This window comes from Squalius cephalus (genome assembly GCF_949319135.1).
Source record: "Squalius cephalus genome assembly, chromosome: 1".
Taxonomy (NCBI): domain Eukaryota; kingdom Metazoa; phylum Chordata; class Actinopteri; order Cypriniformes; family Leuciscidae; genus Squalius; species Squalius cephalus.
The window spans coordinates 60,750,992-60,776,127 of NC_137122.1; the positions used below are offsets into that span (position 1 = coordinate 60,750,992).

General features: G+C 37.7%; 1 protein-coding gene across 1 annotated transcript in view; it reads left to right on the forward strand.

Moving 5' to 3' along the window:
- LOC307170997 (NACHT, LRR and PYD domains-containing protein 3-like) overlaps positions 1-25,136 on the forward strand; it is a 77,476-nt gene that overhangs the window by 40,659 nt on the left and 11,681 nt on the right. Inside the window, exons 3-7 of the mRNA XM_079892333.1 lie at positions 7,178-9,142; positions 11,313-11,486; positions 13,202-13,372; positions 14,039-14,209; positions 22,836-23,009. Coding sequence (XP_079748459.1) covers positions 7,178-9,142; positions 11,313-11,486; positions 13,202-13,372; positions 14,039-14,209; positions 22,836-23,009 — 2,655 coding nt within the window. The remainder of the gene's footprint in view (positions 1-7,177; positions 9,143-11,312; positions 11,487-13,201; positions 13,373-14,038; positions 14,210-22,835; positions 23,010-25,136) is intronic.

Sequence of the window (25,136 nt, forward strand, 5' to 3'; positions counted from 1 at the left end):
CCCAGATTGTCATGTTTGAGCTCTAAGACTATGAGCCATATTACTAGAGAGAAGAGCAGCACCATCCCAGGAGGGATGAATACCATCTCTTTTCAACAGGTCAGGTTTGCCCCAAAAACTTTTCCAATTGTCTATGAATTCTATATTATTAATCTATATTATTATAGGTAGGTGATATGATCAAAGTCTTATTTCATAATTTGAGTCATTTTAAATGACAGTGAAATTTCACAATTATCAATAGGCTACTTAAGCAAAAACTAATACAAGGTTAATTAATGCAAGTTAGTGGTTCTCAGACTGGGGGTGGCACAGAAGTTCTAGAACACTTTTTTTTGTAATAATTAAATTAAAAATATGTAGATTAAATGTTTGATATTTATCTGCATTTACTGTGAATAAAAAAAAAAAAAAACATTAATCAACTTAAATTAAAGGTGCGATGTTGGGTGACGTCACTTCTTGTTGATGTCCGAAGTATTGTCAAACAAAACGGAGGGACCCTCCCTCCTCCTCATCTCATCCCCTCCCCTCCCCCTCCCCCTCCCTTCCATGCTTCCTGAAACAGTCATGAACGAGTCAAAGGCTTTTCCGATGTAAATTCGGGACTTTGCGCGTTCCTTCTCCTTTTCCCTCTTCTTTTCTATTTGTTCATCGGAACGTCGTCTCTTTGGTCGTGTGTCGGCATCATTGTCAAAACAAGATCAAAGCAAGAACGATTAAAAACGCTGTATTCTGCCGCCAGACCATTAGATGGTGATGTAACACTATAGATTGATCAAGTAATAGCCTACGCATGTGCATGAAGTCATCAAACGATGGTTGAGGAGAGATCCCCTGATCAGTACAGTAGTATATGAAAGCGCTATATAAATGCCTTATTATTTCATTATTTTCAGAGATTTGCGTTTTTGTTGATTACATGGAGAAAGTGAAGAAATTTTCACTTGCACTTTGAAAACCGTTTTCAAAAGTTTGCGTATTTAGCCGACCAAAACGCTGTTGTTGTGTAAATGAAAACTAAGTTTTTAGTTGAAAACGGTGTCATGTAAACAGCCCCTTAGACATAACCGACTCTTTACGAGGATACTTGCGTAAAGGCATTTCGAGATATTTGTTTGTAGGCTATATGACCGCTTAGGCGAGTATCTGATTATTTTGCAATTATTATTGATTTAATTGCAGTGACAAAAGCTTGAACTAAATTGAGCTGGAAAATGACAATATTGTCTTTGACAATCTGCTTTATAGGTGAACTGAATTTGATGATCTCTGGAACATTGACACAGTTATTGAACTGACTTGAATCAACATTGACCTGACTTGAGCTGGAAAACAACACTATCTTTTGTTGATCTGCTTATACTGTAGCTGAATTGAGCTCTTCATAACTGGTAAACTGCTCTGTTATTGAACAACAAACCCACTTATCTCGGAAACCATCGAACAGTATTAATGGTTTCATTCTGCTCAACTTTTAATTAGTAATCTTTACCCACTTATATTTTTTAAATTTCTTTAAGAACTCTCTTGAGTGTGCTTGTGAGGGTGGTAACCAGTTAAACTATCAGATGCCTGCTGAAAATCATCTGTATGACCTCGGAAATTAAAGCTTAGAACTAGGAAGGTCAGTTCGACTAAAGGAGAAACGGCAATTGGAAAATATTTGCAAAATGCTCCAATAATAATTTATCACTCCTAAGAAAGAGAAAGAGTAGAGATTTTGAGTTTGAGCATGCACACATAATATCTGCGCGAGAGCAGACAAGAGCCATGAGACTGTATATTTGAGAATGAGCGTCCAGTTTTGTGTGGTTAAAATCCATACAATATATCTCATATTTCTCTGTGGGTGCCTGACCATTAGATTGAACTATGATCACTTAGAAGTGGTACTAAACTGCAGTGGAAAAGCAAACCGAGCCAAAAATATAGAGAGCCGAGCTGAGCCCAGTCATGCCGAGCTGAGTCGAGTTGTACCACGCAGTGGAAAAGTGCCTTTAGACATTCTACTAAATATAAATAATTTTGCAACTACATGTCAGCTAACTCTCATTAGAGTATTAGTAGACTTTAGTAGAATGTTAGGTTAGGGTTAGGTGTTAGGGTTCGGGTTAATAGAATAAGTTGACATGTAATTGTAAAGTTGCTTATAGTCAGTAAAATGTCTGTTGAGGATCATCAAAATTAGGGCTGCACAATATATATCGAAAAATTATCGTTATAACGATAATATTATATGTGATATCCGTATCGTAGAGAGGTGGCCGCGTCGCTTTCTCCCTCTTTCCACAAGCGATTGTGTCTGTCGTTGCTATGCAACCATTAACTGCGCTGAGCGCTTTCCATGATGATGAGGAAGTATCAGCAAAGGATTAATAGGCTCTATGCACAAACGCTGCTGACATATTTCCAGTAGAATCTCAGCCAGCGTCTTTACTTCCGCATTGCGCGTTCTATAGCGAAGTGTACTAGCGGCAAAACTTTCATAAAATTCATTTTCTCAGAAACAGGACGACGATTTTAGAAACCAATTTGCTAGTCGGATTTCGCATGATATGAGGGAATACTCACCCTCAAAGTTGTCGATGTATAGGCGGGCCTGGAAAAACATGCTTCCATTATGAGCATTTGAAATAACGAATTTGCACGTGCAAAAAATGCGATATGTGAACATTAGTGACAGTGTCACTAAATCGTGCCAAAAAATTGTGGCCACGTCGAGAGGAAACTAATCTCCACAGTCATCTGGAACGTTGAGCTGAAGACTTCAAAAAGTGTAAGCCCAAATCTACCAAAACTGCTTACGAAATGCCAAGTAACAATAACAGAGTCTCACAGACAACCATTAATCAAAATTTTGCATGTGTGACTCCTTCTGAAAATATTTTGATATTCTTCTGAATATCAGAAGAATATCTATTAGCCTACCTGTTTATTTTTGTATGATCATTACATATATAAATGATAAAAAGATAAAAAAGCTTAATATAAACAGCATTTCTCTAGGGAAATGTTATCGCAAGAAATATCATTATCGCAATACTCAACAACAATATCGCATATTTTCCCAGTACTGTGCAGCCCTAATCAAAATAAAGTCTTAGCAGATATTAATAGGGATGGCCCGATACCGATACTGGCATCGGGGATCGGGCTGATACTGTCCTCATATACTCGTACTCGTACTCATAAAAATTCGCTGATACCTCGCACCGATACCACGTACATTTTCACTGGCCGCCGCGAGTGCTTTGTCGAGGTGAACTGAGGCATAGACGCGCGAGCTGGTCGAGCACATCCCTTTAAACAGACAACAGTGGAAAGTTTGCTCAGTCGGATGTCAATGGCAAAGAAAATAAAACGAGGCATGTAGCTTATTATTAACGTTAACTGACGAGAGAGAGAGAGAGAGCGCGAGCGAGCGCACTTATGTTGAATGCACTTGACTGCTGATCGTTCACTCAGCACATGTTATTTGGATGAAAACTAAATCGTATATGTAAGTAAAGTAAAACATGAACTGTTACCTGATTTAAGTATAACGAGTGGTTCCCTACATTATTACAGGACGTGTGCAGGTCAAGAAGTTCCATGAACGCAAACATCCAAAGCAAACCAGCGTCTCAGCGCACGAAATACAGAATTATTGTCTTTCACGTCTTGCGCTTGTACGGACAAATTCACACAAAATTATGTAAAAACGCCCGTCTTGGCGAGTATCCTATAGTAAACAAAGTCGGTTATATCTCAAATGAGCGTAGCATGTTCAAATGCGGTCCGTGCGTTCGGTCTTAAAGGGGCAGCAGTTTGATAAACCTGCTTCTGTGTTTTAATTTACAGTAAATCAAACAAAGGACAAAGAAATAATCACTGCTCTTGACTAAATAGGCTACCCTTTTCAACTTTACAAAAATATCCATCTATATATAATTTATACAGTAATGAATATGCTTTTTTCACATTTGATTACTTTATTCAAATTTCTGTACCTGTTAGATCTACCTGAAAAACTCTAAAAACACTTTATTTCATTTGTATCCTTTCTTTGTTCTATTGTATTTATTTGTCCTATTTGTAATTCGTTTGTTTGTTCTTATTTTGTTACTGACTGCTTACTTTTTTAAAATTCACATTAATTAGACAGCTAGTGTTTGTTGTAGTATCAAAATTGGATTAAATAATTTATATTTCACTGGTTTTGCTAACATTTGAACCGCTGACCCAATGCTCAGCACTGAGCCCTGCTGAAGCAGCTCTAAATATGTGCTGTGCTAATAAATGAAAGATAGAGCAATAGAATGAACAGTGACAGTAACAGAAGCTCATACAATGCATTTTAGCAGGCTTAATTAAGCATGAAAATAACTGAAAGAAATATATATTTGATGAACAAATTAAGCCAACTAATATGATTTATATTATTTTGGTTTATCTACTAATACATTTAAAAATAAAAAATGCAGTGAAAATTCAGGTATCGGTTACGGTATCAGTATCGGCGAGTACCAAAAATGAAAGTATCGTTATCGGACTCGTTCGGCAAAAAGTGGTATGGGGACATCCCTAGATATTAAACAGTCTACTCATACTCTAATGACTTGTAGTTCACATGTAGTTGCAAAGTAACTTCTGGTTAGTACAACCATCGAAATCGTTACCACAGTTTATTTGTTTAGCACTTTTTAGAATAAAAACTGTTTAAAAGCAGCTTAACAGAAGATGTATGTATCATAAAAGCACAAAACAGCATAATTATTTTGATTAATTCCAATATTATTTGAGGTTCGGAGAAATTATGTTGCTATCAGTGAAGAGTCTGATCAGAGCAGCATCTAAAACTTCTCTAGGCCGACAGAGCTGATAATATTGATCAATCGCTGCTGTCTGAGATTATTGTTATGTTGAGGGTCTAAACACTGTCAAACTGTGGTGCAGTGAAGGTGAACTCAGGTCTGCAGTTGTAGTTTTAATAATAGTATTGATCTAATATTAACTGGAGTATGTTTTTCTGGCTGCCTCTGGAAATTCGCTCTCTATTCAGAGCCATTTGCTCTTTATGCATAGTATATGATTGCAGAAAAAAGACATGTTTTTATTGAATATTGATGGATCAATACATTTTGTGGAAAAATAAATAATTAAAGTGGTTTGTTTTGATAAAAAATCGAATATATATGTATGAGGCGGCAATAACCTTTAACCCCCGACTATCCAAAAAAAAAAAAAAACTTATTGCCACATCATATATTACATCATAAAGTAATGTGTTTTGCATAAAATTTAAGTTAGTAGCCTACTTGTTCAAAACAATCACTTTAGTTCTGTTTATTTTAATAAATAAAGGAAATGCATTTTTGTTTAATAATATATTGTCATTAAAATTGAACTCTTCATTTTAAAGACACAGAATTTTTTTTTAAAAACTAAAGTTTCTTAAAGCTTTGAAGGAGATCTCCTAAAAAAATATATTTTGTTTAAATATAATGGTTTCATTATAAATATGGTGATTATCTCTAAGTTGGACACCCAACCTAATATGATATTTACCATCTGAATCGAACCATGTCATGTCAACAAATGGAAAAGCTGTTGATTATCATGTTAATTATTTTACCTTTAGCTTCAACAGCAAACTTTACATATTCTTCAGAATAGCTGTTGATTTAAGGATCATCTGTCAGCATTTACAAGTAAATCAATTATATATAATCATTTCACATGAACACTGCTTTTTCTTCATGTCTGTGTTTCTGTGATATTTTAAAATAATGGTTTCTGGTAAATCTGGTCAAGAATTGGTGCCGCCTTTCTCTTTTTTTTTTTTCTTTTTTTTTTTTCATTTTGACAACTGAAATATTGATGTCTCATTACTTTTAATATGCAGGTCATTATCTGCCCCCAAATGCCTGATGTTCATAATTAATTTGCAGTTTGTTGGAAACATGGGTAAACAAAATCTGTGTGGGAACAGAACCTTGAGGATCTCCATGTAATATATTAGGAAGACAGTTTCTACATGTGGTATGATTTTTATTAGGGCCGGGACTCGATTAAAAAAATTAATCTAATTAATTAGAGGCTTTGTAATTAATTAATCGAATTGAATCGCATTTTAATTGCACATAAATTAGGGCTGTCAATCAATTAACATTTTTTATCTAATTAATTACATACTCTGTGATTACTTAATCTTAAATTAATCGCATACATAATTTTTGCTGTGAAAGTATTAAATATTTCAATTCAAATGAATCAATGAATAATCAGCATTAGTGACATTAAAGTTCAAAAACTCTTTTATTATTATTTTCACTGTTCAAATAATTGAACATTATTATTAATAATTGTGTTGAACATGTTATTGAAATAATGTTCAAATGTTTTAAAGGGTGAGCATTGAAATAATTGTGCCTAGCAAAAAATCAATACAATACAATTGAACATTATTAAATTATTGAACATTATTAAATTATACATTTAATATTAAACATTAAATTATAAACATTATTTACACTTGCTTTACAGGTTTTTAACATTACTTCGAAAATGCTGCAATTTAAAGTTCGAGATGTTTTTCATCTGTTTTAGAAAGTATTTTTAGACTTTTCAGAATAAAACTTTTTACAATCTTGAGCATGTGTTATATTTTTATTAAATGTGTTTAATTAAGCCATTGCTGCAAGTAATTTGACAGTTAATAATATTTTAGTGTACAGTTAATCACAAATTCAGTCAGCATTGTCATGACTCATGTTCCAACTGCAAACTAGGTTGTAATTGAATGTACAATTGTATTATCAAGATCAAGATTTTAACGTTGATTGGTTTTGCACAATCGAAACATAATCCAACACTGATTCGACCTTGATCCCTTACGTTCACCGGTGAATCAACGTTGAAATGCCGGCTGTTTTTTTTATAAGTATATATTCCAATCAATGATTGCAAACGCCAGCGCGTTCTCGTCCCCTCCTTCATTTTACAGTCGAATGGTGGCTAGAACGGCTCCAGGTTCAAAGGTCAATACGGAATGGATTAATCTGCGTTGTTGTTTTTTTACGCATTATTTTTTCTCAGATTAATTAATCGAAATTAACGCGTTATTGTCACAGCTAATTTTTATATTTATTTTAACAGAGGTTTTTGTGTCTCTGTCTTCTTAATGTGTTTTCAGTGATGTGAGAGCTGACCAGATCAGAGATGTGTCCTGTCAGACCAGCACATCCTCCTCCTGTCAGAAACGCATCAGTCATCATGACACAGAAGCAGCCCTGCAGCTCGATTCTCACCAGCCAGTGCATGATGATCTGCAGAGAGTCAAAGACCAGCACAAAACCAGCATGAAGAACAAGTATGAGAGCTTATTTGAGGGAATCAAACTACAGGAGAATCAGACCCTCCTGAACAGGATTTACACACATCTGTACATCATAGAGGGAGAGAGTGAAGGAGTGAATGAAGAACATGAGGTGTTACAGATGGAGAAAAGTGACAAGACACTCCAAGACACTCCAATCAACTGCAATGACATCTTTGATCCTTCACCTGAACTAGGATATGAGGAGAAGAGAAGAGAGAAGAAGGCCAAAATCAAGACTGTTCTTACTAAAGGCATCGCTGGAATTGGAAAAACCGTCTCTGTGCAGAAGTTCATTCTGGACTGGGCCGAGGGAAAAGCCAATCAGGATGTAGATTTCATGTTTGTGCTTCCATTTAGAGAACTGAACTTGATTAAAGATCACCAGTACAGTCTTCACAGACTTCTGCTGGACTTTCATCCTGAACTTCAAGATCTGGACTCAAAGATTTATGATGAATGTACAGTTGTGTTCATCTTTGATGGTCTGGATGAAAGCAGAATTACACTGATGTTTTCAGACAGTGAGAAAGTTTCTGATGTGACTGAGTCTTCATCAGTGGGTGTGTTGATGTCAAACCTCATGAAAGGAGATCTGCTTCCCTCTGCTCTCATCTGGATCACCACCAGACCAGCAGCAGCCAATCAGATCCCCTACAAATACATCAACCGTGTGACAGAAATTCAGGGATTCAATGACCCTCAGAAGGAGGAATATTTCAGGAAGAGAATCAGTGATGAGCATCAAGCCAGCAGAATCATCTCACACATCAGAAGAGCGAGAAGCCTCCACATCATGTGTCACATACCCGTCTTCTGCTGGATCTCAGCCACTGTGCTTCAAAACATCCTGAAACAAGATCTCAGTGCAGAAATCCCTCAAACTCTGACTGAAATGTACATACACTTCTTCCTCATTCAAACTAGTATGAGGAACCAGAAGTATGAAGAGAGAGATCCAGAGAAACTCCTGCAGTCCACCAGAGAAGTGACTTTGAAACTTGCTGAACTGGCTTTCAATCAGCTGATGAAGGGCAATGTGATGTTCTATGAGGAGGACCTGATTGAGAGCGGCATAGACGTCACAGACGCCTCAGTGTATTCTGGGATTTGCACTGAGATCTTTAGGGAGGAATCTGTGATTTATCACAGGAAGGTTTACAGCTTTGTACATCTCAGCTTTCAGGAGTTTTTTGCAGCACTGTATGTGTTTCTCTGTTATTTACACAAGAACAGTGAAGTTCTGAAAATGTTCCTGACAGGAAAGTCCAGAACTCAGTGTAAGATTGTTTCTCTGGATGTGTTTCTGAAGGGAGCAATGAATAAAGCCTTGAAGAGTAAAAATGGACACTTGGATCTTTTCCTTCGATTCCTTCATGGCATCTCGCTGGAGTCCAATCAGAGGCTCTTAAAGGATGTGCTGATTCACACAGAGAACAACCCAGAAAGCATCAAGAAAATAATCCAAAACCTTAAAAAATCAAAAAAAGAAAAAACAAAAAAAAGTCCAGAAGACAATGTCAGCCCTGAAAGATGGATGAATCTGTGCCACTGCTTGATTGAGATGAAGGATAGTTCTCTTGTTGACGAAATGCAGGCATTTTTGCAATCTGAAACAAATAACAAAAACCTTTCTCTTGCACAATGTTCAACTTTGGCAAACTTGATCTTGATGTCAGAAAAGGTGATGGATGAGTTTGACCTTAAAAAGTACAACATCCAATCATCAAAGGAGAGTCAAATGAGACTGTTACCTGCTCTGAGGAACTGCAGAAAAGCTCTGTGAGTGTGAAAACATGAACATAATATCAACTGATTTGAAATATGAACATAATACCTTTGATGTAGGCTAATAGTTTAGCTAAATGCGCTGTAATGGCTTTGAAGCGTTTTTGAAGTGTCTACAAATTAAAATATTTAAAATAATTATTTTAATTTGTAATTATGCTTGAAATCCAATTACATTTCTTAAGTTTTAAAAGCTGAATGTTCTTCAGCAATTACAGTCTTTTCAACCAATGAATTTACTTGACTTTTCCATCGTTCATAATTAACTGGATAAGGATTAGGCATTTCTGGTCTAGAAATCACACTTTTAAAATTAGGCTACTTCATATATCTAGTTGCGGTGAGGATGTATTAAAATAAGAAATACCTTGATTTAGGTCAGTGGTTCCCAACCCTGTTCCTGGAGTATCCCAGCACTGTACATTTTTAACGTCTCTCTTATCTAACACACATATTAGAGGTCTTAGAGTGTTTACTAATGAGCTGATGAGTTGAATTTGAAAATGTGCCGTGCTGTGGGTACTCCAGGAACAGGATTGACTAGAAACTGTCTCTGAGCCTACTAGTCCGGGCCTTAAAGGAGAACTCCGGTCAATTTTAACATTGAGCGAATTTTTTTGTAAATTTGGAGTGCTGTCAATACAGAGAACAACGACAAAAATCAGTGTTGCCTACACCGTGTTATCCTCTTTTTAATATTTGCACCCTGTTGACTTCAATGGGGCAATGTTTAAACCTGCTTTTAGCCTCTTAATATCCTTGATGTGTCATTACAAGTGCACAGCCAATGTGAGTGATTCCTTCAGAGTAAACACGAGTGAATCTGACTGCAGTAGATGTGAAAGATATGAATAAAAATGATGTTATTTCAGCCAGCGCAAATACCTGTATTTACATCCTGTTTTCGGTCGAAGTCCAAAGTAGTCGATTGTCGAGATCACGCGCGTGATCATAGGTAACTAATCCTATGCGCGTGAACTCGACAATCGACTACTTTGGACTTCGACCGAAAACAGGATGTAAATACAGGTAAATACAGGGCAGTACTAAATAGTCAATGTTTTTATGATCCTTCTTATTAAATAAATAAATAAAAATAACATTTTCTATAACGTTCTGTAACATTCTGCAAGGTGTTTTGTAAACTTATAACTAAAGTGTAAATGTAACAAAAATCATAACGTTATTTGAAGCCAAAATGTTGCTATGTCAATCATTGCAATTTCATGACTCACAGGACTCAGGAAATTTAGCAGATTCACTCCCACATTTAAATGCAGTTATCACTTACAGTGTGAACGTAACCACTGGTCCTCTAGAAGCATGAAAAACAAAACTATTATTTAGACCGTCAATAGGGCTCCCTTTTAATCCATCACTGCGTTCTCTCACTTCTCGTCAGAAACACTGGAGTTGTCCGCATCTGCACAGTGAATCTCTTATTTACATTTACATAGACTTTGTTGTTTATGAGGGGATTTGCGAAAAAGTATAAAACTGTGCTGATTCTGAACATACACTTTGAGCGAATTCTCTGCATGGTGACTCTAAAATGCCTCTGATTGGACACTGCGTTCATGCGCTTAATATACTTGTCTGTGATTGGCTGCAATGCTCAACGCTGGAACAACACAAATAGTTTAATTTCGTTTTTATATAATATTGTGTCCTCCAGTGCCCAGACTCGACTGTACTCAGAACATTCTCAGAGTCTAAAATGTCCGAGTCTGTGTCAAGTCCGAGTACAAATTCACCCGAGTGCGTGACAAGTCTGAGTTCGTTCACTGAATTCTAACACTGAACACTGAATTTGTGAATTCTAACACTGTATCGTTTCACACTGTGCAAGTTTGGCACTGCAATGCGGGGTTAACAGTGCAGAAGTGGCTCTAATCCTGCTTAACCCACTTCTAACTTACAAGTGTGAAGTATTTCTTTACCCAGGGTTGAAAGCGGAGTTTAGAACGACTATAACCAGTGGTTAATTGCAGTGTGAAAAGCACTGTAAGAACATATAAGTGCATGTAATGTAAAATAAAAGTGCAATCCAGGCCTTCCCATTCTCTGAACATCTCTCCAGTGCTCAGAATCTTCTCCATTATTAACACAGGACCGAGCTCTTGACTGATCATAACCTTTTAACCATAGTCATCTCTTTTTTCAGATTAACAGCCTGTGATCTCAGTGATCAGCACTGTGAAGTTGTGGCTTCAGTTCTACAGTCATCAAACTCCTCCCTGAGAGAGCTGGACCTGAGTAACAATGACCTGCAGGATTCAGGACTGAAGCTGCTCTGTGCTGGACTGAAGAGTCCAAACTGTGGCATCAACTTACTGAGGTTTGAGTTTCACATTAATTCTGTAATGTAGCAGAAAGCGATTTCTGTGAAACACTGTCAATATTTGAAATCGACACCCCTCTCTTCAGTGCTCCGCCCCTGAAAAGAATGAACTCTGTATGCATCACACATGCATAGGGTGACCACATGTCCTGTATTTCCTTGGACAGTCCTGTATTTCATATCTCTTTGAAGTGTCCCAAATTATTATGAGAAAATCATGTTTTGTCCCGTATTTCTTCTTTCCTAAATTGTCTTTGCTAGGTGATCATAAAAGTGAATAGTAGTCTGTCATGTGAGAATAAGTCAATAAGCCAATCTCGTCATTTTGGAGAACAAAATTTCCATCTTATCACAATTCGTAATCGATTAACTTGCAGTTGGTAAAGGCGGGATATTAGAGAGTAAGGAGATCAAGTCAGACGTGAAGATGTCAAAGAAGCGTGTTTGTACATTAAACAAGGATCTTCAAAAAGAGTTTATCCAGTTATTATGTGCAGTAACTTGTGAAAAAAGAACTCAATGTGGCATCACGCTGAATGACATACCAGAAGTACTCTCTCAGACAGCGCGCAACCCAAATCAGGGTTTTTCGCACATTGAAATTTTTTTTTCAGCCTCCCAAACAAATTTTTGTCCTGCCAAAGCCTTATTTGATCAGTTATTGTAATTTATTTGTGACAAGGCACATGTTGACTGAGAGAGGGAACGACCAAAGAGCCCCTCCCCCCGCACCCACTCTCTCTGTCTTCAAACTAAACAATGTCTTTCTTTTCTCTTCCACGCACATATTAATCAAAATCAACAATGGTTAAAGTTCGGAAGACCGAATCCATTTTACACGTGGCACATTCAGAGATTTTTTTTTTATGAATTACTGCTGGGTGTGAATTTTGCTAAAAAAAAATTTGCCTCTTCTCAGACAAGCGATCCGCACATGCCGCTGACATAAACCACACTTTCTATAAACAAAAAAAATCCTATTCAGTGTTAAAGTATTTTCTGTGTGGTGACACATCCTTTGCGATGTCCTAATAGCCAGGATTAGCACAGAACACATCCACTAATGTCTGATTCATGACCTAATGACTAATTTGAACTGATTTATTTTAATGAATGGTTAAAACAACTGATCTGTCCAACACTAAACTCATGAGACGTCACTGTCTGAATCGGTGTATAACAAATCATTTACTCAAAACACCTCTATGCTTAACCCATTTAGCAAAAGTGGGTATCCAAAAAAATGGATGAAACAGCTGTGCTTCAGCAACAACAACATCATACTTTGGTTCTGTAAAACAGCAAAAAACAATGTTATTTGCATATCGAGCAGAAACAAAGCAACCTCGGCATCCGTTTTCAGGCCTTGGTTTCACTTTATGTTAGAGTCCTTTTCCTCATGTACATACTATTTACTTATTACATATACTAATTAATATGTTATAATAGTAATTACAATAACTGGGTACTAACTAGGTACCAACCATGAACCTACCCCTAAACCTAACCTTAACCCATGCAGTTACCTTGTATACCCAGTACTTTCTAGAGTAAGTAAACTGTAAGAACATATAAGTGCATGTAATGCAAAATAAAAGTGCAACCCATGCCTTCTCGCTCTCTAACGTCTCTCCAGTGCGCAAAAGCTTCTCCATTATTAACAAGCTATTGACTGATCATAACCTTTTAACAAGAGTCCTCTCTTTTTTCAGATTAAGAGCCTGTAATCTCACTGATCAGCAGTGTGAAGTTGTGGCTTCAGTTCTACAGTCATCAAACTCCCTGAGAGAGCTGGACCTGAGTAACAATCACCTGCAGGATTCAGGACAGAAGCTACTCTGTGCTGGACTGAAGAGTCCAAATTGTCAACTCAACATACTGAGGTTTGAGTTTGACTTTCATTCAATAATTAATGTTAATAATAATGTGTGCTATATATAAATTTATACTACGGGGGCTGTTGAATGCATGAATCTGATTGGTTGATGAACCATCCCATCTTGTATTGTGCCATGAGAAATCTGGTCACCCTACTTGCACAACATCTAACAGCTGGTGCATCAGACAGTTTGAGTAAAAATGGATGAAACAGCTGTGCTTCAGCAACAACAACATCATACTTTGGTTCTGTAAAACAGCAAAAAAAAATGTTATTTGCATATCGAGCAGAAACAAAGCAACCTCAGCATCCGTTTTCAGGCCTTGGTTTCACTTTATTTTAGAGTCCTTTTCCTCATGTACATACTATTTATTTATTACATATACTAATTAATATGTTATAATAGTAATTACAATAACTGGGTACTAACTAGTTACCAACCATGAACCTACCCCTAAACCTAACCTTAACCCATGCAGTTACCTTGTATTACCCAGTACTTTCTAGAGTAAGTACACTGTAAGAACATATAAGTGCATGTAATGTAAAATAAAAGTGCAACCCAGGCCTTCCCGCTCTCTAACGTCTCTCCAGTGTGCAAAAGCTTCTCCATTATTAACAAGCTCTTGACTGATCATAACCTTTTAACAAGAGTCCTCTCTTTTTTCAGATTAAGAGCCTGTAATCTCACTGATCAGCAGTGTGAAGTTGTGGCTTCAGTTCTACAGTCATCAAAATCACTGAGAGAGCTGGACCTGAGTAACAATCACCTGCAGGATTCAAAACTGAAGCTGATCTGTGCTGGACTGAAGAGTCCAAACTGTCAACTCAACATACTGAGGTTTGAGTTTGACTTTCATTCATTAATTAATGTTAATAATAATGTGTGCTTTATATAAATTTATACTACGGGGGGCTGTTGAATGCATGAATCTGATTGGTTGATGAATAGGGGTGGTTGAAAAAAAACAAACCTAGAGTTCAATTCAACAAACCTCAATTTTTTTTTGACCAATTAGACTATACATGTTTTCAACATTGCACCCTTAAGTAATTAACTTTACACACAAATTTAACTCATTACTTTGTGTGGCAGAATCAACTCAATTGAGTGAAAATAACTCAGGTGAAAACACATTAGTGTAACATAGTAAATATAGCTTATATATTGTATATACTATATTGTAATATATGTCATATATGTTTCAATATATTTAAACTAGTTAATATTGATCATGAACCCCATAAATATCAAAGGACCGGTCCATCCTTTTGACTGAGGCAGCAGAGCCAATCATCAATATTTCAGTTGTGTTATTATTTAACTTGAGGAAATTTAGGGACATCTAATGCTTGATATCCCTGATACATGCAGTAAGTGAGTCGGGCAGGGATGCTCTATTAGAGCTGGTGGTGAGGTAGATTTAAACGTCATCAGCATAGCAATGAAATTGAAGTCCATGCATGTATGGGATGTCACCAAGTGGATATATATAAATGATGAACAGTAGTGGGCCAAGAACTGAACCTTAAAGGAGAACTCCGGTCAATTTTAACATTGAGCTCATTTTTTTGTAAATTTGGAGTGCTGTCAGTACAGAGAACAACAACAAAAACCGGTGTTGCCTACACCGTGTTATCCTCTTTTTAAAATTTGCACCCTGTTGACTTCAATGGGGCAAGTTTTAAACTTGCTTTTAGCCTCTTAACATCCTTGATGTGTCATTACAAGTGCACAGCCATGTGAGTGATTCCTGGAACCGGAGTTCTCCTTTAATGAAAATCTTGACACTGGCTTCTGGTATTTTGTTCATGACTGTGCATTCATGAGACTCGATTAGTATCGTAGTTCACTCCGCCTTACCCAGAAGTTGGATGTGTGCTTGGTTTCATAGTGTCTCGCTCCGTCAGAGCCAGTCCTCAACGGCCGGTAAAAGCACCCCCGAACGGAAAAAGCGCCCGACGTCATCACGTTTTTTTCCACCGTCCAATCGATTGAATGGAGAGGCGGGCCTTCCGGTTTAGTGATGAAAGCTAGTTGCTTTAACGCCCGGAGAGTGCAATATTATCTGTCTGCAGTCTCGGAGGCTGCATTTTCAGGACCCCTGTGTAACAATATTAGCTCAAAAGGGGAATATTAATAACAATCCATAATTACCAATTATGATTAATTATTAATATTTGGGTCAGTTAATTAGATTAACTTTTAGGTAAGCCAAATTAATATTACAATCAATCAGTTCCAAAGAACTCTTCAATTATTAATTTATTCTAAGAAAAGTGTATCTTTCAGGGTCCCTGAAAGATAATTATTCCTTATCATACAGCAAGAGCATGTAACAAGATCATGATCGTAAAGGGACTTTGTATGCAAACAGAGGATCAGAAATCAAATTCATAATTGTGCACAAGTTTTATTAACTAAATCACAAACATAACCAAACTAAACAAACAACAAACATACATACATTCATCCATATATATATGCATAGGTAAAGGTGTGAGTGTTATGGAACCGGAAACAGGAAATAGAACTCTGGAGCAAGATCTATTTTAGTATGAAAAGAACCATCAGCTTATTTTATAGCACCTCATGAAATTTATACTTGCATGGTCAATTCTTGAAGTGGTTGAAAAATGAGTCCGTGGGGGGGTCCGTGAAGGTCAAAAGTCATGGTGCAAGTTGCAATCGTTTCTTCTCCGTTGGATGAGGAAGATAGGATGAACTTGTATTGTCGCTGTTCTCATGGCTGGAGTGCAGATTGTGGCCTACATGCTCTGGGCCGGCAGGACACAAAGAGCACATGGTGAGATTTGCAAGGGACTCCTTCCGTGTTGAATGACGTCACTGAACTTCTGAAGTTGTCCTTGATGCTGGAGTGAGCACATGTCCTGGATGCTTCGAAGCCTCCTGCCCTGGGCCTGTTGAGGCCATGCTGGAACACACGGCATCCTTAAGGCAAGAGTTGTCCGTTTCCTTCTTGGTTGGATTTAAGAAAGGCAGTCTGACTCGGCCTGCAGAGGCCTGCAGGGCCCAGTGGGGGGGGGAAGGGGTCCCCCCCCCCACCTCCACAGGATTCACTTGGAGCTGCAGTTTAGGTCCGAGGGCAAGAGCTAAGAGGCCGGATCTTGTGATCAGTGAGTTTTTAAAGCTTGACAAAGGACGGCCCTATGCGGGCTGGTTCACCTAATGAGAAGGGTAGAATTTCTGGCGGGAGTTTCCTTCTGTCACCAGGATTTACAAGCCTTTGTCTTAAGCGTGCTCACTCGGGCTGGCATGCTGAATTGGTGTTTGATGACACAACTACGAAAGATTCTTGTAATACTAATATGTTGCACAGCTATTGGCATATCATGTACACAATCATTTCGATCTTCAGAGTATCAATTTATCGAGGCCAAACATGGTATAAGTGGGTTACATGGACCGTTGGTCCTGTAATAACTACATAGTGTCAAAGAGATCATAGTATCAACAGAATTATTAAAAACAAAACACACAACAGTAAATCATTCTCAAACTGTTCTGGAATGCATGTTAATTTCATGTTAGTCAATTCATCAATAAATGAATGCAGGAGAGTCTGTTTTGCAGATTGTTTCTGTCTTTCCATGGTCTCTCTCTTGCATTTGCGGTCACATTCTTTTGGGGTCGTAAAACCCTTTGTGTTCCCTGTAACAAGACACCGTCCTGCCAGTGTGTTAGCTTCATTTGGGGATGTTAAGTTTTGGTGAAAGTTTCACAGTGAGTTTGCTGGATTTTTCATTAAATAAATGAATTGTGTGTGTCCGATTGGTCCAGACGCAACACCAGTTCTAGGACCCTAGTTTTTTGTGACAGTGTCACCTACTGAGTCGGAGAACCGCAGTCCCAGGAACGCATTTCCAGGACCCTAGTTTTGGAGGACCGAAAAAAGTGCCACCAAGGCAGTATTTCCACCCAGTTTTAACTACATTAGAGTTTTATTACACCCAAATACTACTTTCTTTATTGCAATTAAACCTGGTTCCTAGGAATGTTGAGAAATTATTGGGTCTAAGTAGCATGATATAATAACTCAAGTGAAATAAAAAAGGAATCATGGTATAGTCTTTTCAGTCACTAGATTTACCACATTTTCAAGTACAGAGGGAAGACAAGGACGACTCTGGGCGTAGATTTAAGATTGTGTATATTTTACAAAATAACAACTGAACTTGAACATAAAAAAAATGTGTTCATGACGTGAACCACATAGACAAAACTTCATGGACAACATCATCACTGACTCCTAAGAGAGAGAAAGAGAAGTGAATTAAATAAGGAACATTTAGTTGAACATGTTCTACTCTCTAATTTTAAATTTCATATTTAAAATATCTTAGTTACCACAGAGTGCACACACATATACGATACATAAATAAGGATATCAATCGAATGTTTTTTTTTTACTGTACAATTTCAGTATTCGGTACCAATACCAGTGAAAATCCACAGTTCTCGATATCAATTTCGCAGTTCGTACTGCTTTCTCCTTTGCACAAACGCTTGCTCTCCTGTGGAGTGTGTCGTTGCTATGCAACCATGAACAGAGGCGCGCCTGGAAAAATGAGCGTGCCGCGTCACTTCTATATTGTGCTAACAATTCATTTTACAGCATTAGAGGCTAATATATGATGGCTATGCATTAAAGACTATTTAGCAAATCACCATCATGTTGGCTACGTTAACTTTCCAATGAAATGCATCACAATTGTTTTTAAATGTAAACAAATAAAAATTGATTCGTCCATCTTCCCTGGTCCTCTAATTGGGTGGGTGGCGTTGTCACTAAAAACCTAGGGTCCTAGAAATGCGGTCCTAGAAGTGGGGTCCTGAAAATGCAGTTTTGCAGGCAGATGCTACTCGGAGAGTGCAATGTTGGAGGATAAACTTGTGGTGCTCTTGCGGGTTACCAGGAGCTTAACGACTTCACAAGCCGTAACTATCACATTGTTAACAGAAAGTAAATAAAGTTAATAAAAGGCTGATTTGGCTTTTACTTGACTGACAGGACAGCTGTTTCAGTGGTTGCCTAGCAACATAAAAAACGCAGCGCACTGCTCGTTCTCTGTGATGGTAAAATTAAAGGAGAAGTTCACTTTAAAAAAAACTTTTGCTGATAATTTACTCACCCCCATGTCATCCAAGATGTCCATGTCTTTCTTTCTTCAGTCGAAAAGAAATTAATGTTTTTGATGAAAACATTCCAGGATTTTTGCTTATCCCCCATATAATGGACTCTATTGGGACCCAAACGGTTCAAGGTCCAAATGACAGTTTCAGTGCAGCTTCAAAGGGCTTTAAACGATACCAGACGATGAATAAGGGTCTTATCTAGCGAAACGATCGGTCATTTCCAAAATAAATAAAAAAGTTTGTTTTATAAGCACAAACGCTCGCCTTGCTCTGTTCTGTGATGCGCGTTGTTGACGTCACGTAATACACAATTACGTTGAAAAGGTCAAGCTTGACGTTTATTCAAAAAATTATTTTGCCTTCATTAGCGATTATCATCAATTTGATTAAACAGATACTAATTAAACTAAACTGAGTTAGACAATGACATCTCTGAATTCAATAATGAAATGCCTTTAACTGAAAATTGAATGTTTAATCTTATTATTATACATTACTGACACTCTATCCTCCAATTTGATACTGTTAAGTGCTTTGACACAATCTGTATTGTTAAAAGCACTATATAAATAAAGGTGACTTGACTTGACTTCATGTCGATCCAGTGAGCATTGTTTCGCGTGTGATGCACGCACGTTTGTGTTTAAATCTGTTCATCAAATAACGTTAATATATTAACCAGCATTTATGCTCTTGAACAAGTGCACTACCTCAGGACATTTTTGTTCATGTAAAATATACCTCATTGTCATGTTCTAGACTTGTTATATTTAGCTTAAAAAAAAAAAAAAAAAAAAAAAACCTTAATATTGTGGCAGTTTTTTTCTCTGTGTATCGAAAATGGTATAGAATATCGAATAACAAAAAATGCTCAGAAATGTTAGCCATGGCAAAACAAGACTTTGCACTTAGCCTAGCGTGCTCAGAGCTTAAATAGTCCATGAAATGGGGAACAGGTGTTGCGAGTTCTGGGATTTGTATTCAGTACTCAGTTAATACTGTTAATACTCAGATGAGGGAGTCCTGTGGCAGACGGGAGGATTTTCGAAGGTAGTGTTTGTAACTATCTAGAAGTTCAGCGATCAGTTTAGGTGCAGAGATGCACAGATACAGAGATGATCAGTTCAGGTGCAGAGATCCACAGATACAGAGATGATCAGTACAGGTGCAGAGATGCACAGATGCAGAGATGATCAGTTCAGGTGCAGAGATGCAGAGATGATCAGTTCAGGTGCAGAGATGCACAGATACAGAGATGATCAGTTCAGGTGCAGAGATGCACAGATGCAGAGATGATCAGTTCAGGTGCAGAGATGCACAGATGCAGAGATGCACAGATGCAGAGATGATCAGTTCAGGTGCAGAGATGCACAGATGCAGAGATGATCAGTTCAGGTGCAGAGATCCACAGATACAGAGATGATCAGTTCAGGTGCAGAGATGCACAGATGCACAGATGCAGAGATGATCAGTTCAGGTGCAGAGATGCAGAGATGATCAGTTCAGGTGCAGAGATGCACAGATACAGAGATGATCAGTTCAGGTGCAGAGATGCACAGATACAGAGATGATCAGTTCAGGTGCAGAGATGCACAGATACAGAGATGATCAGTTCAGGTGCAGAGATGCACAGGTGCAGAGATGCACAGATGCAGAGATGATCAGTTCAGGTGCAGAGATGCACAGATGCAGAGATGATCAGTTCAGGTGCAGAGATGCACAGATGCAGAGATGATCAGTTCAGGTGCAGAGATGCACAGATGCAGAGATGATCAGTTCAGGTGCATAGATGCACAGATGCAGAGATCATCAGATCAGGTGCGCTCCATGTTTCCACTTAAACAGATATGCGGATATAGCGATCTGTCACATGCATTAACCTGTTAAGCTTCACCAGTGCGTCGGCGCACTGAAGCGTTTTTTTTTTTATTTAGTTAAAAATTACTATCAGATTTAATGTTATACATTGACAAACTATACATCATTAAAAAGATATAAGACTCAAGTTTCAGTATTTGACCACTATTGTATTCTGAAAAACTTATAGTGACAGTTATGTCTTAATTTGTGTCAGGAGTTATGAAATGAAAAAATGAGTCGATACCTTTAATATGAATTATGCGCGTCAACCGCTTTCATTCATAAAAAACTCCCGTGCTGTCGTCATGACAGCGATACACAAAACAACGTCCCTCAGGGCTTTAGCTCAAAAATGTGCAGATTTGGAGAAATATTGATATATTTTCATAGGTTTTCATCAGATTTCTATAGACAGGAATAATATTTATTGAATTTATGCCCAAATGCGTCGATGTAATCATTATGAGTGCTGGATACTGTGATGTATTGTGTTTTTAATCCATACCAACAGCCTGAGGGCGCTACATGCACAATAATAGTCCATATATATAACATGAAGAAGAGGCATGATCATGTGACATTCCAGGAAGTCTCGAACACATTCAAAGCTATCAGAGATCGCTGTAACATGTTTTTAAGACAATAAACATGATTGAAATGATATTTGGTTTACCTGTGTTCTTCGAGTAATGTCAGGTATTTCCATAATAATAGATTATATTTATAATGTAATGCTAATCGATATAGACTTTATCATTGTGCAGAATAAAATATATATATATATTTTCTGTCTGATTTTTTTATCTGAAGCGAAATTAAATCACAGAAGATTATTTAAAATACTCTACTTGCGTTATGAAGTAAGTTTGGAGCACAAACATGGTTTTAATCTCATAAATTGTCGTGTATTGATGGTGTGCTAAGCTAACATGCTAGCTAGCCCTAGGTGCACCTGCCACATATAGCTGCTAGCAGTTATCCTTTTATGTTTTTTTTTCTAAATATGCTTACTGAAATTCAAGCAGGGCATTTGATCCAGTTTTTAAATGTTAAGTGAGAACTTTGATAAAAGAAATTAGGGATTGAAACCCTATGAATAGCTTGTGAATAGCCAGTCGTTAGTAACTATAATGCAGACAAAAGAAATGCATATTTCGAGCCATAACCAGGCTGGAGAGGTGTGAATGTGTGCAGGGGGAGACTGAGACTGAATGGGGCTCGTTTGCACCACAAAACAATAGAGACAATATACTGAATTGATGTTTAGAAGATGGCAATAAACATCAGTAGCATTTTAAAGTAGCAAATCAAAATAAAGTCATTGACATGGTCTTGAAAAACATTTAACTAAATACAGAGTTTTGGACTTATTATCTTCAGATTTTAAATATAAAATGTTTAGACATGTGGCCTTAGCTGTAGTGCATTTCTAGATTGCTCCAGTGCCAACTTCAATTTTATTTTCATGAGGATGTTTCATAAAAAATAATTTCTAATAACTTTACAAAACTTTGAAGCTATTTATAACAATTTTTTTCATTATGACAATAATTAATTCTACATTTACAATAAACTGCCAGGTGTCAGCTTTCAAATGAGATCATACTTGTGCTTTTAGTACAAAGGGTTCATGAACTGTATCTGTTTAAGTTTGGGTATGTCATTTCTGGGGATTTTTCAAAAGTGGCATTGCAGCTTAACAGGTTAAAGAGTGTCAAAATGGTATTTATTGTTTTAATTTGAAGTTGAGACCTTGTTCTTATCAAAATAACAAAGCGCTTAGCTTATTGTGATTATTGTATAGGAGTAAGTAACAGGTTATTTATTATGTTTGTAAAATTATTACCTGCATCTGGGTGTGGATGGTGATGATCCCTCAGGTGCTGTACATATTAGATGTGTTCGCTGCTTTTGCTGACACTTTTCATCTGAATGTTTTGCATATTGCATACCTGTCTTCAACTACTCCTGAATCATGTTTAGATAGCCAAAATGCCCCAATAGCTTATTAAATTTGCTTCTTCGGCAAGTACAAGAGATTGCATTGTTCCACCGTGTTTTCAATTTGAGAGTTTCACATGTGCTGAAAGTTGATTTGCACACACCCTGCCTTACCTAGACAATCACCTAGTGAACTCAGCTACTATAGTCTCACAGAGTATCCAGACAGATGGCACGCCACACACAAGTCTGAAAGACAAATTTATTTAAAAAAAATGTTTAAACATAGCTTCCAAATTCTTACTGAGTAAGAATTAAATTCTTACTTAATAACGTGACCATTGTAATCACGGTCAATTTGGAAATTGGGTAATCTCAACATCACTAATTGCAATCAATCAGAGGTCCCTGTAAAGATAATCGATGGGTTGAAGAGCCGTGTTGTTTATTGTAGTGTATATTCTCTAAAAATAAAGCACACTAACATGAACACTTACTGTTGTTGTAGATTATCTCACTGTTTGGTGACAGAAGAAGGTTGTGCTGCTCTGGCTTCAGCTCTGAGTTCAAACCCTTCACACCTGAGAGAGCTGGATCTGAGCTACAATCACCCAGGAGAATCAGGAGTGAAGCTGCTCTCTGATGCAATGAACCATCCAGACTGCACACTGGACAAACTCAAGTAAGTGGATCAGTAGGAATCATCCTGGCTGGTGTGTATGTGAGAGAGACTAAGAGTTTTAATAGTTTTTGAACACTGAAGGGGTCCCAGTGTGTTAAAAAATGACACCAAGCAGTCCTGACAAAGCATCCAGACGAGTTGTTAGTGAGAATGTGTTGAGAAAATAATGTATAGACTCTGATACTATAGAACAGGGAATGGCAACTGGCGGCCCGCGGGCCAAAACTGGCCCGCCAGCAATATTTTCTGGCCCGCCGTATTATTTTGGAAGTCCTAAATGCTGCACAAAATACTTGAGAAAAGCCGTAGTCGCGCGGCGATTTCACCGCCGCACACTGTGTGAAACGCACATAGGGAATCATGCGGCGCGGGATTACATTTTAAATTATAACTGTGCGTTCACAATGGACGCGAATAGCGCGTCAAATTCGCGCCTGCCGCGTCTAGTTATACATTTGACCACTTTGTGTCCATTCGTGCGTCAAAAGACGGTAGCGGTCAGAACTCTGGTGTACTTTGGACGGAGCGGGCGGTCTGACTGACAATAGCCCATCCCGACACCTTTTGACAGCATATCCACACTTAATTCTGACCACCTGTATACACTCTGAGGAGCTGTTTGGTACTGAAACCATTGTCAGTCAACAACATTCTTTTTTTGCAAGGATGTTTGAAATAGTTCGGCAGAAAATAGCCTACTTCATTTGTCAGTAGGGCAATATGATTTTCGTTTATGTTGCTTAGAAATTTGAGTGATAGGCTTTGTCCTATTTAATTTGTTATTTATATTTCATAATTTTTTTCTGTGGCATTTTTTTCTCTGCTGACAGTAGGCCTACAATGTTAAAATAGCCTAATATTTATATTGACAGACCTCCTTATACCTTAGGTGTGTATGTGTGTGTCCCGAATAAATAATAATAAAAAAAGGAATAAAGTTCAAAAGTCGGACTGTAAGCGAATGAGGCATGATTCACACCTTTATTAAAATGGCTGTAATCTGTTCTGTTACCACAATAGTTCTTGATCTGTTTAACCTGTTAACCGTTGCCAGAGCGCGGGCGCACTGAAGCGGTTTTATTTATATATAGTTCAAAGTTACTATCAGATTTAATGTTATACCTTGACAAACTATACATCATTACAAAGATATAAGACTCAAGTTTCAGAATTTGACCACTATTGTATTCTGAGAAACTTATGGCGACAGTTATTTCTTAATTTGTGTCAGGAGTTATGAAATGAAAAAATGAGTCGATACCTTTGATATGAATTATGCGCGTCAGCCGCTTTCATTCATAAAAAACTCCCGTGCCGTCGTCATGACAGCATGCACAGTATTAGAACATGAAGAAGTGCCATAATCATGTGACAATCCAGGAAGCCTCGAACACACACAGCTAACAAGAGATCGCGCTGTAACTATGGCTGTAACATGGAGAAACAGTCGTATTGAAGACAATAAACATGTTTGCTATGATATTTGAGTTACCTGTGTTTTTCAATCCATGCCAGGTATTTCCATAATAATAGATTATATTTATAATGTACAGATATCCCAACCTGCACAAAGTCATTTCCGGGAGTCAAGAAATATCCACCGGGGGGGGGGGGGGGGGGGGGGGGTGTTTCTGATTAATTCGGTTCGAGAGTAGAGATAAAATCCCGAGGCACACACGCACACTAGCGCACACACGCAAGGTCTCTCGCTCCCTTTCTCTGCCGTGCGCGCGCTACGCTTGCGCGCTCTTGCTTCCGGGAGATTTTAACTGATTTGCGGGCATCAGGGAGCCGCTATCAATATGCGGGAGACTCCCGGAACTTCCGGGAGACTTGGGATGTCTGAATGTAATGCTAATCTATATAGAATCGTTGTGCAGAACACTAGTATCCAATAGTATATTTTCTGTCTGATTTTTTATCTGAAGCCAAATTAGATCACAGAAAATTATTTAAAATACTCGATTTGCTTTATAAAGTAAGTTTATAAGCACAAACATGGTTTTAATCTCGTAAATTGTCGTGTATTGATGGTGTGCTAAGCTAACATGCTAGCTAGCCATAGGTGCACCTGCCACCTAGAAGTTGTATTTTTATTATTTTTTGAAGGCTTACTGAAATGTTTCT